We start from the raw sequence: 18,826 nt of genomic DNA, 5'->3' as shown, positions 1-18,826 counted from the left end.
TTTCTTATCATTGTTTTTATCTTTTTAAATATTTTTATAAATTTATTTTTTTTTATCTTCTGTTATTTTGTTTTTTAATCTTTTATTTATCTTTATCTTATTTATTATGTTTATTTTACTAATCATTTTTATAAAAACTAATTTACTAAGAATCAATTTTATGTTCGTTGGGAAATGACTTAGGGGTGAATTTATCCTTTATATTTTGTTGGCTATTATTTTCGTAATACTGAAGTTTCTTTAGTATAATAGTATTACTTTCACCGTGTTAACAACAATGTTATCAGGGGGAGTTCGAGGTGGTGGGGCACTCATCATTCAAGAGCTAATGTAGTGGAAGAATGTTGAAGAGGCTAGTGTCGATTCAATGCAAGTGGTTCCAAAGTGAAGAAGAAAGAAAGGAGTGGTTGAAGAGTATCAAGAGTGTCACAAGCTTCGTCGAGAACAAGGATCGACAGAGCTACGATGGGAGGGACACCTTATCGAAGATGGAAATTGGTGGTTCAGCTCCACCACCGACGATAGCCAAGACGTGGCATTTCACGGTTCAAAGAGGGTGATGACACTTTATAAGAGCCAAGAGATTCAAGCCCACAGTGGGTTTGTTTGGAGCATTAAGTTTTGATAGGATGGGAAGTATTAGCAAGTGTTGTTGAGATTGTATGATTCATGTATGACAGTTGGTGCATTAATAGAGAGAAAGGAGACTTACTATGTTAGGTCTATCAGCACATGTCGTAGTAATAATGTTTTGATAATTTAAAATGAGACTTATTTGAAGATAAAAAGATATATTAGATAGAGATTAAACTGTACATATTTATCTTTATCTTTATATTCACTTTAAAAATTTGAGTATAATTCATACCTATACACAATCAATATGAAAATTTAGCGTCAAAATTATAACTGGTTTGAACAATATTCATGAAGATGAATTCATTTATCATCCTTATTTATATTTCAACCCACCCCATTATTGTAAATATCAATACATTATATCACCTTCATTTTCCCCCTTAAATATTGATATGTCACACTCTAATATGCACAAATTACTAACCAAAAACAGTTCTTCAAACTCCGCACATGTTTCTCCTAATATATTTAATGAAGGTAGAGTGAGAAGTAAGAAAACTTAACCCGTATTTATACACTTAAGAATAATTTTATAAAACTCAACTCAAGTCTAATTTCTTTCCTCTCTTTTGCATTCAACATTAACAAATACTTTTATTGTATTCTACCCAATTAAATAATTTTATAAAGTTAAAAAATAATTATATTATATTTTTTATTTTAAAAAAATGTTGCATTCTATACATAAGAAACAATATATATCACTGTAATTTTAGTATCCTAATTGAACATCCTAAATAAATTAGGTACATTTATACTCAAATTCATTATCGTGATCTTAACAAGAAAAAATTGTTAAAATAAAAAATGTGAAATAATATAAATATTAATTAATACTGAACATAATTGTTGGGATTGAGTTTGATCCTATTAATGAGCATGCGCAACCATTCACGTAGAAACATACATGATCTTAAAATCACTTAATATAATTGCACTAAAATAAGTATTCTTTTATTAACATTTATTTTGTAGTGATTAAATAAATTGCTAAAAAAGTTTTCAATTTTTGATAATTTATATTATCCGTCACAATTTAATTTTATATTTATAAATAATTATATAAGCTGAATAATTTTCACGGACGTTGAGAAGCAAGAATCACTGTTAATCAGGTTAGAGATATTTAATGAAATAAAATGCAAGAATCTATATTATCATGAAAAGTAATAGTTATCATACACAAATGAGATGTCGAACGAAATGGATGTCACGATTAAAGAACAAGATCTTGAGGAGTTTTGCCTCTAGCACTGCAGTGGCAACGACCAACTACATCGCCTCGAATGAAGTCATGCACAATGAGCTTCTAAACAACGTCAATGCCTAAATTGGTGAATTTGAGGATGCTAAAGCCAACAACATTTGATGAGAGGCACAAGGATTGACTCAGACTCTCTGCCAAAAAGAACTGCAACGAATCATCGTCATAGAATGTGATATGATGACACATTGTCACGATGCATGACTTGTTTTGCATTCAATGTGAAGGTAGATGATGCATGGAGATTGAGAATTGCAAATAATAGTGATGAAAGCCTCAAATAGAGAAAAAAAATTTCACTTTGAAACAAGATGTAATGCAATGTCATTATTTGTTTCTTGTCCTTATGACTTTGTGGTTTATTGATGAAATCTCTCTCTCCAGATCTACACTAGTAAGTGCATTGGTTTAATTATAGTAAAAAATGTCTTATTCATAGGAATTTGATCAATTTTTATCAAAAACTATACTTTAATTTAGATTTGTAATTCATATAATTTTGTTTTGAAACAAAGAATGATCTAAAACTCACGATCAATATTTAAGAACTTAATAAGATAAAATGTGTTGGAATTGGATTTCATAACCATGATTATTGTTTCATTAAATTAAAAAGTCATTGTTCCTGAAAGTACACTAAAGTAATCCTAGACTCATGTTCGCATTCTATGACCTAAAAGCATTCTAACTTAGGGTGAATTCTCCAAGTCTTGATGATGAGACTTTTGCGTTGAGATTAAAACTGTTATATAGATACATGTCTGTCACCTAACAACATTAGATTATTCAATTGGATCAATTCGACAAATTAGTGTTTTGTCTAATTTGAGTTATATGTGCAAAGGATAAGTGATCAGTTCATCACACATATAAAGAAAATTGAGTCACTAACATATGAAAGAACACTTATATAAAGAAATAAAACAATAACAAGAAAGAAATTTAGAATTTTACATCTAATCCTAACACAAAGAGATTCATCAACTCATGTTGATTCTAACATCCAATCCTAGGAGTTGTTGTAACCCACTCATGTCTTTTATATTCTAAAATATTACAAGTGAAATGACAGAGAGAGATTCTAGACAAAAGTCTAAGAATTTGATTGTGGAAATTTGCCTTTAAAACAGGGGGTCTGCTCTTAATTTATAGATTTTAGGATGTTGGTTGTAGGTCCAAACATGGTGGTTAATCTTTTGAGCTTTCCTTCCATGGAGGGTTTTTTAATAGCTCAAACACTTTTCGTGTTGTCCAACCAAAGAGCTTCTTTTAATAGTGGGTTTTTTTTGCATGGTTGAGCTTCAAAACTCAGTGTTACTCCATGGTGAAGTTTTACTTGTGTGACTCAAGTACCATATGCTCTGTTTGGGTTGTGAAAGCAAAAAATGCTGTAAAAAATGGGTTAAAATCTATAGGCCAATCTGGCCCACCATGAGTTCGGGCCGAGTTGAGTTTGAAAAAAATAAAATTTTTCTATATGGGTCAACTTTCAACCCAGCCCACTTAAAACCCGGCTTACCCAACAGGTTGAACCCGTGGTGAGTTGGGTTGACTCACCAACCCACCTATTTTAATTTGATTATTTATTATTTTGTGTTTCAATATTATTTGTTAAAAAAAAATTTATTGTATTGTAAATGAGAATAAAGAAAAAGATGTTTCAAGAGAGTAAAATTTTATAAATTGATCATTCAAGACTCTGATATTATAAATGGATAAGTGACACAAAAATTATCAATATTATAAACTTATTTATTCATTTTTTGAGTATACTTTTGAATTACATTGGAGTTGTATGTTACATTTTTTTATTTTGAATTGTATTTAGAGTTTAACATCATTTTAAAGTAAAATTTATTTAAATTTGAATTACAAAAATATTGTATTTTTTTTTGGATTTAAAAGTGAGCAAATGAGCCAACCAGTTTAACCCACCAACCCGTGGTGGGCTGGGCCTGGTTCAAATTTTTATAGCTAGCTACAAATGAGCCGGGTTGGGTTAGGTCACTAAGTGACCAACTCGTCATGGACTAGGTCGGGTGAGCTATTTTGACAACACTACTTAAAACCACCTTTTAGTGCTCAAACTATGATTTTGAGACTTAAGTTATTGAACTTTGTTTATTCTGAAATTGTTGAAATTCGTAAGAAATAGCATTAGTTTGTCACACATGTTCATATCTAAATGTTTTTACTAAATTCTTAAGTAACATTAGGTAAAAATATTTTATTTAACAACATAAAACAAGATAAGTAATAATATATATATATATATATATATATATAAATTATGAGTAAAATAAGCACGACGGTTTTTTGCCATTATCGAAAAATTTCGATCATTACCGAAGGATTTCGGTTGTGGGTAAGTTGTTTCTTTTTTTTAGTGATGGAAACTAAGATAAATTCCCTAACTTTTGAGGTGGATAGGTTGAAGAAGCTTAAATATAAAGCATCAAAGAGGGCTTTCAACATGTCATTAGGAGATTTGCCTCGTCTTCCTCCATATCTTCCTACAAACGTTATAACATATGAGTTGCTCCACTCTCCTTTTTCTCCAACTTTTCAAAGTGGATAGATTGAAGAAGAAGCTTAGACATGACGAGAATATTAATAGAGCATCAGAAAAGGCTTTCAATATGTCATTGGGAGATTTGCCTCGTCTTCCTTTATATCTCCCTCCATACGTTAGTATATGAATTTCTCAAGTTTTTTTTAACACAAAAGTATTGTGAGATGCTTATCAAGCATTCTATTAAGAACGAGTATTATAGTTTTTGTCATTTTGACTCTTGATTAATTTATATATTACAGTTGTTTTATAATGTACATTGTTGTGTGGTATATAAAAAAATTATCATAGGTTAAATGAAAATTTGATTATTAATACTACTTTATCATCTTAAAAAATAATTTTAAATAAAATAGATAGTTTAATTATTTATTATAAAACTAGAGAAAAAAAATTAATAATTAAAAATTTTAAAATTTTAAAACTATTTTAAATAATTTGTGATAGTTCTAAAACCTTTAATAAATGTAAAATGATAATAAAATATGTGACAGTTTTTAATTGTCAGAATATAATAAGAGATTATAAAAAAGTGCAAATTTTGTAACAATTTTAATCCGCTAGATTTTTTTCCCTTTTTCTAACAAATATATAAGCAACTAAAATATTTCTGTTGTAATTTTGATGGTTATTTTAACCATTTTGTAATTTTAATTGTCATAAATATCATTTTTTTTTAGTGTTGAATTCTATATTTCATTACAAGTTAATTTAAAAATTATAAGGATCTCAATTTGACACGAATTCCATAATGATCAAATTAACACTTTTGCATCAAGATCCTCTATAATTAAACTAACACTCGTACATCAAGAACTATAATTTTAACAACATTAGTATGTGTTAAATATGAGATCATCATTCGTTATTTTATCAATATCATATATTCATATGTGCAACTTTAGATTTTTATCTCACAATTCACTTTATTTTCTTTTTCATAGTAAACCATGTGTTTTTAATTTTTAAGTTTTTCAATTGTTATAATTGTAGTAAAACTTTCTTTTTTATGAAATACTCACATTTGAAATTAAAAAATTATAAAAAAATATTTTTTATATTTTTTAATGAGTTAAATATGTTTGTAGTCTTTAAACTTAAACATGAAATTAGAATATGTTTATGTTTCAAATTTTGATACATTTTTGTTTTTAAACTTTAAAAATGAATAGATATAATTCTCTTGATCCAATGACATTAACTATTTTTTGTGTTAAATATTGTTTTAGACTAGCATTTGAGTTATTTATACAATTTGACACGTTTTACTTCAGATGTCAACCTAGAATACTATTTAACAGTTAACATTGTCGAGTTAAAAGGATTATACGTATTTATTTTTATTGGGGACAAAATTTATCAAATAAATTTTGGAATATGGACGAATTCTAATTTTAAGTTCAAATTTAAGGACGGAAACATATTTAACCATTTTTAAACCCATAGTTATGGGAGTGGAACAAAACTCAATAACTTACAAGTCTTATATGGACCAACCATTATCACAAAACAAGTTTTTACATTGAATATTTATGACTTTCTACATTAGTTAATAATATGACGTGAATACGAGTGATGCAAAATTACCTTAGACAAAATACGTGACATAGATTCTTTTTGTTTTTTTAATTTAATAAGTTTAGGCTTGCCTAAACCTAAAATGCATAAAAAAATATAAATGCTAATTTACATGCAATAAACTATATTATTGTGAGAATCATAATTTGAATTACATAACAAAATTTTAGGTACAATAAACTAAACAGTAAACAACAACAAATTATAAATACAAAATTAATCAAGACATTCATGCCTTATTGTGAATAAGATTTCTAAAAATATCATGTTTTCTTTTTAATAGTACAATAGAGATATGATTATTGATCTCAATGATACACTAATACTCACAAAACTTCAATGCATTCACATAAAAGTGTTCTCTATGGCAAAAAAACCTACAACCTCAAATTCATGCAATAAAATTAACCTCCAAAATGATCACAAACACCAGTCGTCGTTGTCACTTCAAAGAAAGAAACTATAGAAGAGAATTGGGAAGAAATAACGAGATGAAGAAGTTGTGAGCTCTAATTTAAATAGTTTTACGTTAGATTGTTAGGAGTATGATGTAAAACTCATCATTTACGTTGAATTGTATGTTAGTCTAATGTAAATGTCATAATAATTTTATTTCGAACCTTTAATAGTCTAACATAAATAAGTTTAAATTATTTATAAAAATTTTATCACAGTTTTTATCATTTTTCTTTAAATATGCTATAAATTGTGTGACATGAAAGACTAATTTTGTACAAATCAATTCACTTATATATAAAATTTTTGCAAGCCAAATATAGAATAAGGTAAATAAAAATTCCTTGAGTTGACTCATTGTTATTCCTTGTGTCAAATATTCTCATGTGATGAAAAACAATAAATAAAAAGATAAAAAAGGAGCACAAATAATCAAGTGTCTTAAAAACTCTTTGATTAAGTGAAACTAGAGTTTGTAAGCAATACACCATTTGAATGGAACTACATTGAAGAAAAAAAAAATGTGTAATCAATATTTGTAACAAGAGAAGAAATACCTTAAAGGTCTAAGTAAATTTTGTGAATTTTAAATAAGTAACAATTGAGAGAATAAACTAATAATAACAATCAATATAAGTGTTCTTAAGAGACAAATACGTACTAGAACTTCTTATCTCTTCTTAGTCTTCAAGTCAATATCCTTCTCTTACAACTTTGGGTATTTCGAAATGTACCGAGTCCAAAATATTGCTAATATTCGAGATGTGGGATGCATACAAAAGATACTCGAATACTTAAGTCATCTATGTGCGTCTGATGATAATAAATGTTATAATGAATGTGTAGTATTTACTAGTGAAAGATGTTATTTATAATAGATTTACAGGTTTATACTTAGTTGGACCAAGGTTTTCTAAGTGATACATTTCTTAAGCTTTTTAGGATTTTGTTAATTTTGTTTATGTTTAAATCTCTTTGTTAATTATATTGATCCTTACTAACGATTATCGAAATGGTGTTACATTATGATGATCTCACACTATTTTGTCTGAGATGATGTCAAACATATATAATAAAATAAGATTGTTAATTATTTAATAAACTATCTTGTAGTAATTTAAGATAAAAGTGAATACAAAAGTAAAGTACATAACGAGAAAATAATGAGTGTTGGGATAATATTGATCAAATTTTTTTCATTAAAATGGAAATGAATTTAGGCCATATATCTGAAAACAAGTTTATTGACACTTTGAATTGTCTTTAAATTAATTTGTTCTCATGTATTTAGTTATGTAAATATTTTCTTATATTTATTATGTAAATATTTTATTAATATATCTAATTGAATAAATTAAAAAAGATGTTAAATTTTATACATTACATTAATTTTTTATAATTAACATTTAACTAAAATTTAATTTATAAGCATTAATTATTTAAGTCATAATAATATTATTATATAGTTATATGTTTAATCAATATCATTAAAATTAAATTTTAAATTATTATTTTTATTTTGATTTTTAAGAAAACTTATCTCATATTTTTCTGATTCTCAACTTAATACGATAAAATAAACTAGACATTAAAAATACTAAACTTTTGTTATGAAATTTTAGTTCCGCTAGTCATATTTAAAAATGATAACGCGTATACGAATGATATCTATTTGCTATCCGGTTTACAATAAAAAATTTATTTATTATTTATTTCGTTATTCACAAATATCTTTCAAAAAAATATCAACAAATATTTTAAAATATGTAAATATCTAAAAATATATTTTATAAATTTTAAAATAAAATTTAAATAAAATTAAAAAATATAAAATATAATATAATTTTTTATTTATTTTTTGTTAATAATGAATATTCGGAAATATAAAATAAATACTTATTATTTATTACTCACATATAAAAATATCTACTACTTATCCATTGCAAATTTTATCTAAAATTATCCATGAATACAAATATTTTTACCATTACTAATTATATCTAACGTGTTAGACCTCATACACTTTAGCTTCCCTTAATTAAAATAAAAATCCTTTAAGATAAAGTTTTAACCCTTTACTTACAAAATTTCATAGTCTCACGTAAACATAACGCATACTTACAAAATTTCTTAGTCTCACGTAAACATAACGCAAGATAGTCAAACAAATACTAAAGTATATTTCTTCCAAACCATATCGTTAATACAGTCAAAAACCAAAGTATACTTCTTATGTCAGAAACTTACAATTTCTCATGGATAAGTTTTTTCTTTCCGTAATTTAAATTTCCACCTTTAAAAAAAAACTGTAACTTCAACTAAATCACTTTAGGTTTTTTTTTTTCATTTAAGGTAGATTAAAAAACTAAAGCAAAATTTTAAAATCTGAAACAAAAATGGTGAAAAAAAAGGACTAAGCAAGTAGTAAAGAATTCAAAGGAAACTGAAATTTTAATTTAGTTTAAGGTTTAATATGCTTTTGCAAAAGTAGTAAATTTATTATACACATTATTTTATTAAATCGCAACATAATTTTTATATTTTCTTTTCTCTTTCACATTTTGCATTTCATATAATTGCCTTTTACACGAGAAGAAAAATAAATAAGTTTTAACATTTAAAAAAAAACTTTGAAGAGTGAAACTTTTAATGCTTTTTTTATTTCTGACCAAATAAAAATAAACAGGCCAACACATTTTCCTTTTCTATTTTCTGTCGCCTTTGTTAACATTAAAAAGAACATTTTCTGACAACAAAAAAACCTTCTGTGTCAGTTTTCCATTTGTACTAGAAGAACTTGGCTTTCAAGAAAAAAAAAACCATTAAAAGGTTCCTTAATCACATTAATATATAATTGTTACTGTTCATATCATTATATCTAATGTTATTTTTTTTTTGTCAAAGAAGAAACTATTTTTTTTATTAGACTCGTCCACGATCTGTTATATTTTATTTGATGAGAGTACATAATTACAAATATTAAGATTTTTGTGGAATGGATGTTGGGATAAATGTTTGTGTGTCTATGATTTCAGGTTACAGGTGTCGGTGGTACTATACTAGTTGTAGTGTGGTTGTCTTTTTCCTCTGTTTAAAGCCTTTCCTTTTCTTTCTATTCATTTACAGCTATACACATATTCATTCATACATAGAGACACTGTCACTCAATTGACAAAATCGAACGCTTGGGAGAGAGAAAGGGAGAGGGAGTTATCCATTGTTTTCATCACCTTTTCTTTGCTCCCACTCAATTCTCGATCTGGGTTTCTCTCTTTTTATCATTTTGTTGGGGATTTGCTCAACTGGGGTGTTTCCTTTTGTCTCTTGGAAGCTACAAGGTTGGGAGATTTCGGGGTGATTTGGCTTCATTGCCTGAAAATTCATCTGGGGTTCTGAGATTCTCTTTGATCCGTTTGTTTTCAGTGGAAGTGGTGCAAAATATTGTTTTTTTAGGTGAGTTTGGTGTGAATGCGCAGTTTTAATTACATAGTTTTTGTTTCTGCAACGAATGGTGGAAATCTGTTGTTTACTGTTGATCATGCGAGAATCTTAAGGAAAAATGACTTTTTTTTGTTCTTTTTTGTTGTCTGTGATGAGGAAAGTGCTTTGTTTTCTCAGCCATGTACATAAAGGAGATTTCATTGTTCAGAATTTCCTTTTTCATCTTGCACCCAGCCTTTTTTCTCATCCACCAAACAAAATTTGACGTTACAGGTTTTTTTGTCCCCTCTTTGCAAACTGCTCAGAATGCTTGATAAAAGCTAGATTTTTTGGTGATTATAATATCAATTTGTGACAAAAAGTGTTTTTATTTCCATTTTGCCACCTGTTGAGAATGCTTGTCATAAACTAAGTTTTGTTTTTGTGATTATAACTTCAATTTGTGATAGAAGTTCTATAGTTTTTTTATTTTCAACTTTCCAACCGTTGAGAATGCTTGTTAAAAACTATAATTTATTTTTGTAATTATAGGTTTAACTTCTTAAGAGAAAAACAGGGAGCTGTTTCAGAAGAGGTGAATCTTCCAAATCGATCTTCTCAGGTATCTGAAAGTGTTGAAATTAAGGAGTGTGGCTTGAAATACTACCCTTTGGTCCCTTATTTTCATTTGAGAAGTGTTGTGTAGAGGGAACTATGGAGTCTGAAGGCGAAGCTGGGGTGAGTATATATATACTAAGTTTTCTGTTTGATTTCCTCCAATATTTTGTGATGCTGTTGCGGTGAAATGGTTGTTAGTTGATGCTTTATGAAGTTTTTTTATGACATTTCAATTGTTCAGGCAAAGCCAGTGACAGCATTGAGTGCCCAAGTGTGCCAGATATGTGGTGATGGTGTTGGGAAGAATGTGGATGGTGAACCATTCATTGCGTGCGATGTTTGTGCTTTCCCTGTATGCAGACCCTGCTATGAGTATGAAAGGAAGGATGGGAATCAGTCTTGTCCCCAGTGCAAAACCCGGTACAAGAGGCACAAAGGTAAATGAAGCTAATCGACCACTTTCCAGGGAAACAATGAGAGTTAGACCCTTTTTCTTCAAGAACATTTATTCAATCAACTTCTGAATTAGACCGTTTATAACTGTTACAAACTGGATAAGTTAGATTAAACTAAGCATGTAAACTTAGTAAACTCTAGGAGGTTATTTTCATTTTCATCAAGCCAAATCAAATCTGCTGAGTGGATTGATAATTTATCGGAGATTACATATATACTTTGTAAACTTTTCCATATGTTGAGAATACTCAGTAATTGGCTTTGATTATCTTTGTGTGTGATGCCTAGATAGAGAACATTGTTTTCCCTTCCCTTTTTTTTTGTCGTTAGGATTTTGTAGTTGCAAGGTGTGTATTATTCTTGCACACTACTTAATTTTTTATGCTTTTACACCTTCTGTTTTGATCTTTAATCTTCAGCCATATTTAAAGAACTTATATTTTCTGGTTGTATGTATTGATCATACTACTTGTTTGAATGATTCCAGGGAGTCCTGCAATTCTTGGAGACACGGAAGAGGATGGTGCTGCTACTGATGGTGCCAGTGACTTTAATTACGACTCAGACACTCAACACCAAAAGCAGAAGATTTCAGAGCGCATGTTAAGCTGGCAATTGACTTATGCACGAGGAGAGGAGGTCGGTGCTCCAAATTATGATAAGGAAGTTTCTCACAACCATATTCCTCTGTTGACCAGTGGACAAGAGGTCTTTCACTTCGCTTTTGGCATTTTAGTTTTCTCCACCTTGTAGCTTCAATTTCAGGAGTCTGAATGAAAATTGGTGTATCTTTGATTGCAGGTGTCTGGAGAGTTGTCTGCAGCCTCACCTGAGAGGCTCTCAATGGCATCTCCTGCAGCTGGTGGAGGAAAACGTGTTCATAATATTCCATATTCATCTGATATTAATCAATCTCGTATCTTTCTCACCCCTTCTCTCCATGCACATTCTCATCTATGATTTATGAAATTATGATTGCTACTTTTCTTTATCTAGCAAACTGATTGTGATTTGAATGTATTCTTGTGCAGCTAATGTCAGGGCTGGGGATCCAGGTTTGGGTAATGTTGCATGGAAAGAAAGAGTTGATGGCTGGAAGATGAAGCAAGAAAAGAATGTTGTTCCTATGAGCACCGGCCAAGCTGCTTCTGAGAGAGGAGCTGGAGATATTGATGCTACTACTGATGTGCTTGTGGATGATTCCTTGTTGTGAGTAATTAAGATATCTATTTTGTAGTAGTCATTACTGTTTGATAATTAACACTGTTGTAAAATACTTTGTATTTTTTGTCTGTTGGACATGCAAAATGTTCTGAATAAGTATAGCATATGAATGCTGTCTTCTTCTTATGCAGGAACGACGAAGCTCGACAACCTCTTTCTAGGAAGGTTTCGATTCCATCATCTAGGATAAATCCATATCGTATGGTCATTATGTTGCGGCTGGTTATCCTTTGCATTTTCTTGCATTATCGGATAACGAATCCAGTGCCGAATGCATATCCATTGTGGTTGGTATCAGTTATATGTGAGATTTGGTTTGCCATGTCTTGGATATTGGATCAATTCCCCAAGTGGCTTCCTGTCAACCGTGAAACATATCTTGACAGGCTTGCATTGAGGTAACTCTTGAACTTTACCGTGCTTCTGTACTGAAAATTGTGGCATGTGGCATGCTGTTTTTCTTTTTCAATCTTCATTCTCTTAATACCAAATTCCTGAGTTGCAGGTATGATAGGGAAGGAGAACCTTCACAACTAGCTGCCGTTGACATTTTTGTCAGTACTGTTGATCCATTAAAGGAACCTCCTCTTGTGACTGCCAATACTGTACTGTCTATTCTGGCAGTTGACTACCCTGTGGATAAGGTCTCCTGCTATGTGTCTGATGATGGTGCTGCTATGTTGACTTTTGAAGCCCTTGCCGAGACATCAGAATTCGCGAGGAAATGGGTTCCCTTTTCCAAGAAGTATAGCATTGAACCCCGTGCACCTGAGTGGTACTTTGCACAAAAGATTGACTACTTGAAAGATAAGGTTCATCCATCATTTGTCAAGGATCGTAGAGCAATGAAGGTAAGATATTGGTTTACAAATGCATTATGCGTTTGCTCTATTTGCATGAGTTTGGTATTTCACAGGGGCATCTTTTAATAGTACCTCCTCTCATTTATGTTTCACAGAGAGAATATGAGGAATTCAAAGTTCGTATCAATGGATTAGTTGCAAAGGCACAGAAAATTCCCGAAGAAGGATGGGTGATGCAAGATGGTACACCATGGCCTGGAAATAACACCAGAGACCATCCAGGAATGATCCAGGTTGGTTGAATACTTTTGATGATGACATTTTAGAAGCTGTTGTTCATCTATTATCGTTGGAGTCATTTATCGAAGTTTTACTTAATACACATTACCCTTATGGACTATACTCAAGTATTTTTCTAAATTTCTATTACTAATTACATTTGAGCAAGTCTTACTCTGTGAAGATGTTAAATTTTGGTTGGAATGTTGCATAATTGCTAGCATGTCATTCACTAAGACAATATTACATTTTATATCTGCAGGTTTTCTTGGGCCAAAGTGGAGGACTTGACACTGAGGGCAATGAACTTCCCCGTTTAGTCTATGTGTCTCGTGAAAAGCGCCCAGGTTTCCAACATCACAAGAAAGCTGGTGCCATGAATGCACTTGTGAGTACCATTTACAATATAAAATGTGAAAGTTATCTTTTTTCCTTACATATTCCAAACATAGTCATCTCACTGGTGGTGATTTATTTAACTTGTAGGTAAGAGTATCTGCAGTCCTTACTAATGGACCTTTCTTATTGAATCTTGATTGTGATCACTACATAAACAACAGCAAGGCCTTGAGGGAAGCTATGTGCTTTATGATGGATCCCAACCTTGGTAAACATGTTTGTTATGTCCAGTTTCCACAGAGGTTTGATGGTATTGATAGAAATGATCGTTATGCCAATCGTAATACAGTGTTCTTTGATGTAAGTACCTCATGCCATGTTCATCCGATCTGTGTTCATTTCTGCTACTGTTTTTTATTCTTTTGTACATGAGATTCAATCTCTTTGTTATACTTTTTTGTTCTGGAACAGATAAACTTGAGAGGCTTGGATGGCATTCAGGGTCCTGTTTATGTTGGTACTGGATGTGTCTTCAATAGGACAGCTTTATATGGTTATGAACCTCCTCTAAAACCCAAGCATAAAAAGCCTGGGTTTTTATCATCACTTTGTGGTGGAAATCGGAAGAAGAGTTCAAAGTCTAGTAAGAAAGGATCAGACAAGAAAAAATCTAGCAAGAATGTTGATCCAACTGTACCTATTTTCAGTCTAGAGGATATAGAAGAAGGAGTAGAAGGTAGAACTCTTGAAATTGCGTTTACTTCGGGAAATGTGTGCAATTTTCACGCTCTTTTAAAACAACTCTTTTTTAGTAACTCTTTTAGTCTCTTCCAATTAATCATACCTTTACTTCTGACTTATGTTTTAAGGTACTGGATTTGATGATGAGAAATCACTACTTATGTCACAAATGAGCCTTGAGAAAAGGTTTGGTCAGTCTGCAGTTTTTGTAGCCTCCACTCTAATGGAGAATGGTGGTGTTCCTCAGTCTGCTACTCCAGAAACTCTTCTTAAGGAGGCTATTCATGTTATCAGCTGTGGTTATGAGGATAAATCAGAATGGGGATCGGAGGTGTGGTGTCATCTTATGCTTAACGTTCTTTGATTTTCAACTTTCTTTTCTTCCTAAGTTGCACTCTGATCTTATCAACTGAGCACATTATTTCTAACAAATGAACTATAAACTAGGCTTAAAAATATAGTTATCTTGAAAGATCATTCACAATTTGTCTTCTGTTCCACAGATAGGATGGATCTATGGTTCTGTCACAGAAGATATTCTTACCGGATTTAAGATGCATGCTCGCGGTTGGCGGTCAATATACTGCATGCCTAAGCGGCCGGCGTTTAAAGGTTCTGCTCCCATCAATCTTTCCGACCGTCTAAACCAAGTGCTTCGATGGGCTTTAGGTTCTGTGGAAATTCTTTTCAGCAGACATTGTCCCATCTGGTATGGTTATGGTGGAAGGCTAAAGTGGCTTGAAAGGTTTGCTTATGTGAACACCACAATCTATCCAGTCACAGCCATTCCCCTTCTCATTTATTGTATCTTGCCTGCTGTCTGTCTGCTCACCAACAAGTTCATCATTCCGCAGGTTTGTGATTTCTTCGTACAACTTTGAATTGAACTAATCATTTGTCATGTGTGATGAATAAATCATGATGTTGTACATAAAAAATGATGTTTTAGGGTTCATGGAAGAATGACAAGAAAATTTAGGATGTTGTGCTGACACACTTCCCATTTAGGATTTTTAGAATGATTAGCTAAAGTTAATGATGAAGAACATCCATAGATGGTTTCACATTTGACTCTGATGATTTACCATTGTTTTGGTTAATTCATCAAAAATGGGAAATGCATTTGGTAGGATCAGAAACAGTCTCGTTTTCTCAAATGGCAAAGCTCACCATCTTGTGCCATTGTGATATTCTAACTCAGTTTTTTGCTGTGCTTGCAGATCAGTAACCTTGCAAGCATATGGTTCATCTCTCTCTTTCTTTCCATCTTTGCCACCGGAATCCTGGAGATGAGATGGAGCGGCGTAGGAATCGACGAGTGGTGGAGGAATGAACAGTTCTGGGTCATCGGCGGTGTCTCGGCCCATCTCTTTGCCGTTTTCCAGGGCCTTCTGAAAGTGCTGGCTGGAATTGACACCAACTTCACTGTGACCTCGAAGGCCTCAGATGAAGATGGAGATTTTGCTGAGCTCTACATGTTCAAATGGACCACCCTTCTGATCCCCCCCACAACCCTTCTCATAATAAACATTGTAGGAGTTGTTGCCGGCATCTCCTACGCCATCAACAGTGGCTACCAATCCTGGGGACCCCTCTTTGGGAAGCTTTTCTTTGCATTCTGGGTCATCATCCATCTCTACCCTTTCCTCAAAGGTCTCATGGGCCGCCAGAACAGAACACCAACCATTGTGGTGGTGTGGTCGATTCTGCTTGCATCCATTTTCTCTCTGTTGTGGGTCAGAATTGATCCTTTCACCACAAGAGTCACTGGCCCTGATGTTGAAGAGTGTGGTATTAACTGCTAGACCAAAAGACAAGTATGTCTGTGTTGTGTTCTGGGCTTTTGTAATTATAGCTATTGTTTGTAGTAACCATGGATGTTTGTTCTGTCTTTTATGTTATGTGCAGTTCATAGAAGATACATAAGAAAACAACCTAGTATTAGATCTTGAACTCTCTGGCATTGTTTTGTTTCTCAAACGTGCCTTCCAGTTTTGTATGTACACACATCTTTCTCGGTGTTTTTGTGATCAGAAACTCACTACTTTTTACATTTATAAACACTTAGCAATTCTAATAACTCTCATAATTCTTATAATACATATAGATATATGAATTTGAAAAAAATATAAAAAAATAAATTAAGCTCCGTGTGGATAAACATATAGATATATCTGCGATCTTCGAGAAGCTTTGTTCATTGGGCAGAGAAACATCTTCACGTGAAAGGACACGTGTCCTTGGCTATTTCATGCATGGCATGCACGTGTCCTTGGAGTGCGTGATGTTAAGCCAATGGATCAGCGTTGAAAGCCGTCTCAAACGGTAACACGTCATCTTTACACGTGGCAGAGGATGCGAGTAGGAGGTGGCAGCCCACAGTAAGAGCTGAACGCGTGGCACCACGGAATTATGAACACATACTTTCACTCTTTCTTCTTCGTTATTTATATGAATGAAAGTAGCATGAAAATTGAAACTGAAAAAAAAAGTGTTATAACTTGAAGAAGAAGACATTCATAAATTTCAAGGAAGAACAAGAAATTTTCTTTTTCTTTTCTGGGAAAGTGACAGAAAATGGCTTCCGCAACTCAGGAACCAATTCTCTCAAGGATTGATCGTTTGGATAATTTGGTATGTTTATAGTGAATTTATTTTGCTTAGTTAGCTTAATATAGTTTATTTAATTAATTATTAGGTTATGCAATTCTTCTTTGAAAACTATAATAAATATTTTTAAATAGATTTTAGTATTTAAATTGCTTATATAGTTTGATATCTTATTAAAATAGTTATCTTTATTTATTTTTAAAATTTAGAACAAAATGTATTAAATTTTTAGAAAGAACGAATTACTATTTTGTTTTCAAGTTAAAGATTAAAAATATATTTAATTTTTTTAAAATTGTTATTTTAGGTCCCTTTTGTTTTAATTGAATTAATTTTTTTTCTACTATTTTTAACATGATTTTAGATTATTATTAGACAAGTAATCATGATTTTATAAAAATAAAGTATGTTTTTTATAAGATTTTTTATCAGAGTAAAAAATTTAAGTGGTTTTAAAGGACAAATTTTTATGTTTAAAAAAAAAACTCAGTTGAGGCAATTGGAGGAAATTAGAGGGTGCAATCTATCACCAAAGAGCTCGTGCGCATCCACACCAACAAGCGGATGTGATGGACGCGTGTCCTCCGTCGATTTCTCCCCGAGGAGCTTGGAGAAGCAGTGCCGTCCGATGGAGAACGTGATGATGGAGACGGAAGCGAAGGGAACGGTGATAGAGAGGCTGAATCAGGTGGAGGATCGAGTGCTGAAGGTATCTCCACCGTGTGATCTGGGTTAACGATGATTAACACGTAGAGGATAATTATAGTTGTAACCTAATAATAGTGCTTAATGTGTTGTGTGAAAGCTTTGTTTGCAGGTGGAGGAAGTGTGGTTAACAAAGGGGAGTGCAATAAGTAAAAGTCCAAAGAAAGGTTTCAAACAGCTTGTGAAGCAATGTGTGAGAGCTAAAGGAAGAAAACATTACAATAAAGAACAATAAATTAATATATTATTAGGATTTGTGCCCATGTTTTTCAATTTTAATGTACATTTATTCTTCCTTTTGTGGAATGCAAAGTTAAAATACTTTTCATTTTTCTATTTCCACTTTCATTTTATTCTTAAAAACAATATCACTAACTTTATAATATTTTTTACCTTCAATTAACTTTCAAGTTTTCATATTTATATGTACTCCTATTCAATTCACTACTGGAAATACATAACGATATCATAAAATAGTAAAGTATAATTAGAATATATAATTTTACTCTAAATAATTTTTATTTATTTTGTAGATAGTTTTTTATTATAAATAGTTATTTTAATTTTAAAAAGTAGTTAAATAAAAATATCAAAACGATTAAGTTTGAAAATATTTGGATAAATTTGATAAAATTAATTTTAAAAAATTATTATTTAAAGAACAAAAAGAGAGAGTAGAATGTGTATATCAGAAAGAGAATCTCTTTTATATAATGATATAATAATTTTTTATTAAATTTGTTTTATTTATTAAATATTCAAAAAATTATATCAATTTCTATTAATTTTTTATTATATTATTTTTTATTACATATTAAAAAAATTTACATTTAAGTCTTTTTTTAATATTTTTGTTAAGATTTTTATAACATTTATAATTGAGTGTAATTATTATTTTGTTTATAAAATTTTGTGATTAATTAAAAATAATATAATTGAGATAATAAAATAAATTATTTTTATTATTTTAATACATTTTATATTAACTACACTTATAATATATAATTATTAACAAACAAATTATTAAAAAAAACAAATTACATCATATTTTAAAAAATATAATCCAAATAAAAACAATCAAAATCTAAGGATGTAATTGAAATTTTTAAATAAATACATAAC

General features: G+C 30.8%; 2 protein-coding genes across 3 annotated transcripts; both read left to right on the top strand.

Annotated features, from left to right (window-relative positions):
- Nucleotides 1–9,594: 9,594 nt before the first annotated feature.
- On the top strand, nt 9,595–16,409 carry LOC108340267 (cellulose synthase A catalytic subunit 3 [UDP-forming]). The gene is made up of 15 exons (XM_017577519.2): nt 9,595–9,962; nt 10,482–10,667; nt 10,789–10,984; nt 11,491–11,711; nt 11,805–11,919; nt 12,035–12,212; nt 12,359–12,625; nt 12,733–13,078; nt 13,186–13,323; nt 13,572–13,697; nt 13,796–14,008; nt 14,120–14,384; nt 14,518–14,720; nt 14,893–15,243; nt 15,610–16,409. The coding sequence occupies exons 2-15, from the start codon at nt 10,644–10,646 to the stop codon at nt 16,192–16,194; spliced, it is 3,228 nt and encodes a 1,075-aa protein (XP_017433008.1). The 5' UTR covers nt 9,595–9,962; nt 10,482–10,643; the 3' UTR covers nt 16,195–16,409.
- A 443-nt stretch (nt 16,410–16,852) lies between these two features.
- Nucleotides 16,853–18,040, top strand: LOC108340118 (uncharacterized). 2 transcript variants are annotated; one of them, XM_017577343.2, is made up of 3 exons: nt 16,853–17,023; nt 17,490–17,708; nt 17,817–18,040. In XM_017577343.2, exons 1-3 carry the CDS (start codon nt 16,967–16,969, stop codon nt 17,937–17,939), a joined length of 399 nt encoding a protein of 132 aa, XP_017432832.1. In that variant the 5' UTR covers nt 16,853–16,966; the 3' UTR covers nt 17,940–18,040. The 2 variants fall into 2 exon arrangements, with proteins under 2 accessions (XP_017432832.1, XP_017432831.1); XM_017577342.2 differs by having other exon boundaries at nt 16,863–17,023; nt 17,805–18,040.
- The last annotated feature ends 786 nt before the right edge of the window (nt 18,041–18,826 follow it).

This window comes from Vigna angularis, chromosome 5, assembly GCF_016808095.1.
Source record: "Vigna angularis cultivar LongXiaoDou No.4 chromosome 5, ASM1680809v1, whole genome shotgun sequence".
NCBI lineage: Eukaryota > Viridiplantae > Streptophyta > Magnoliopsida > Fabales > Fabaceae > Vigna > Vigna angularis.
Note: the sequence above shows the minus strand (reverse complement) of the source record. Positions and strands in the feature narration are given on the sequence as shown.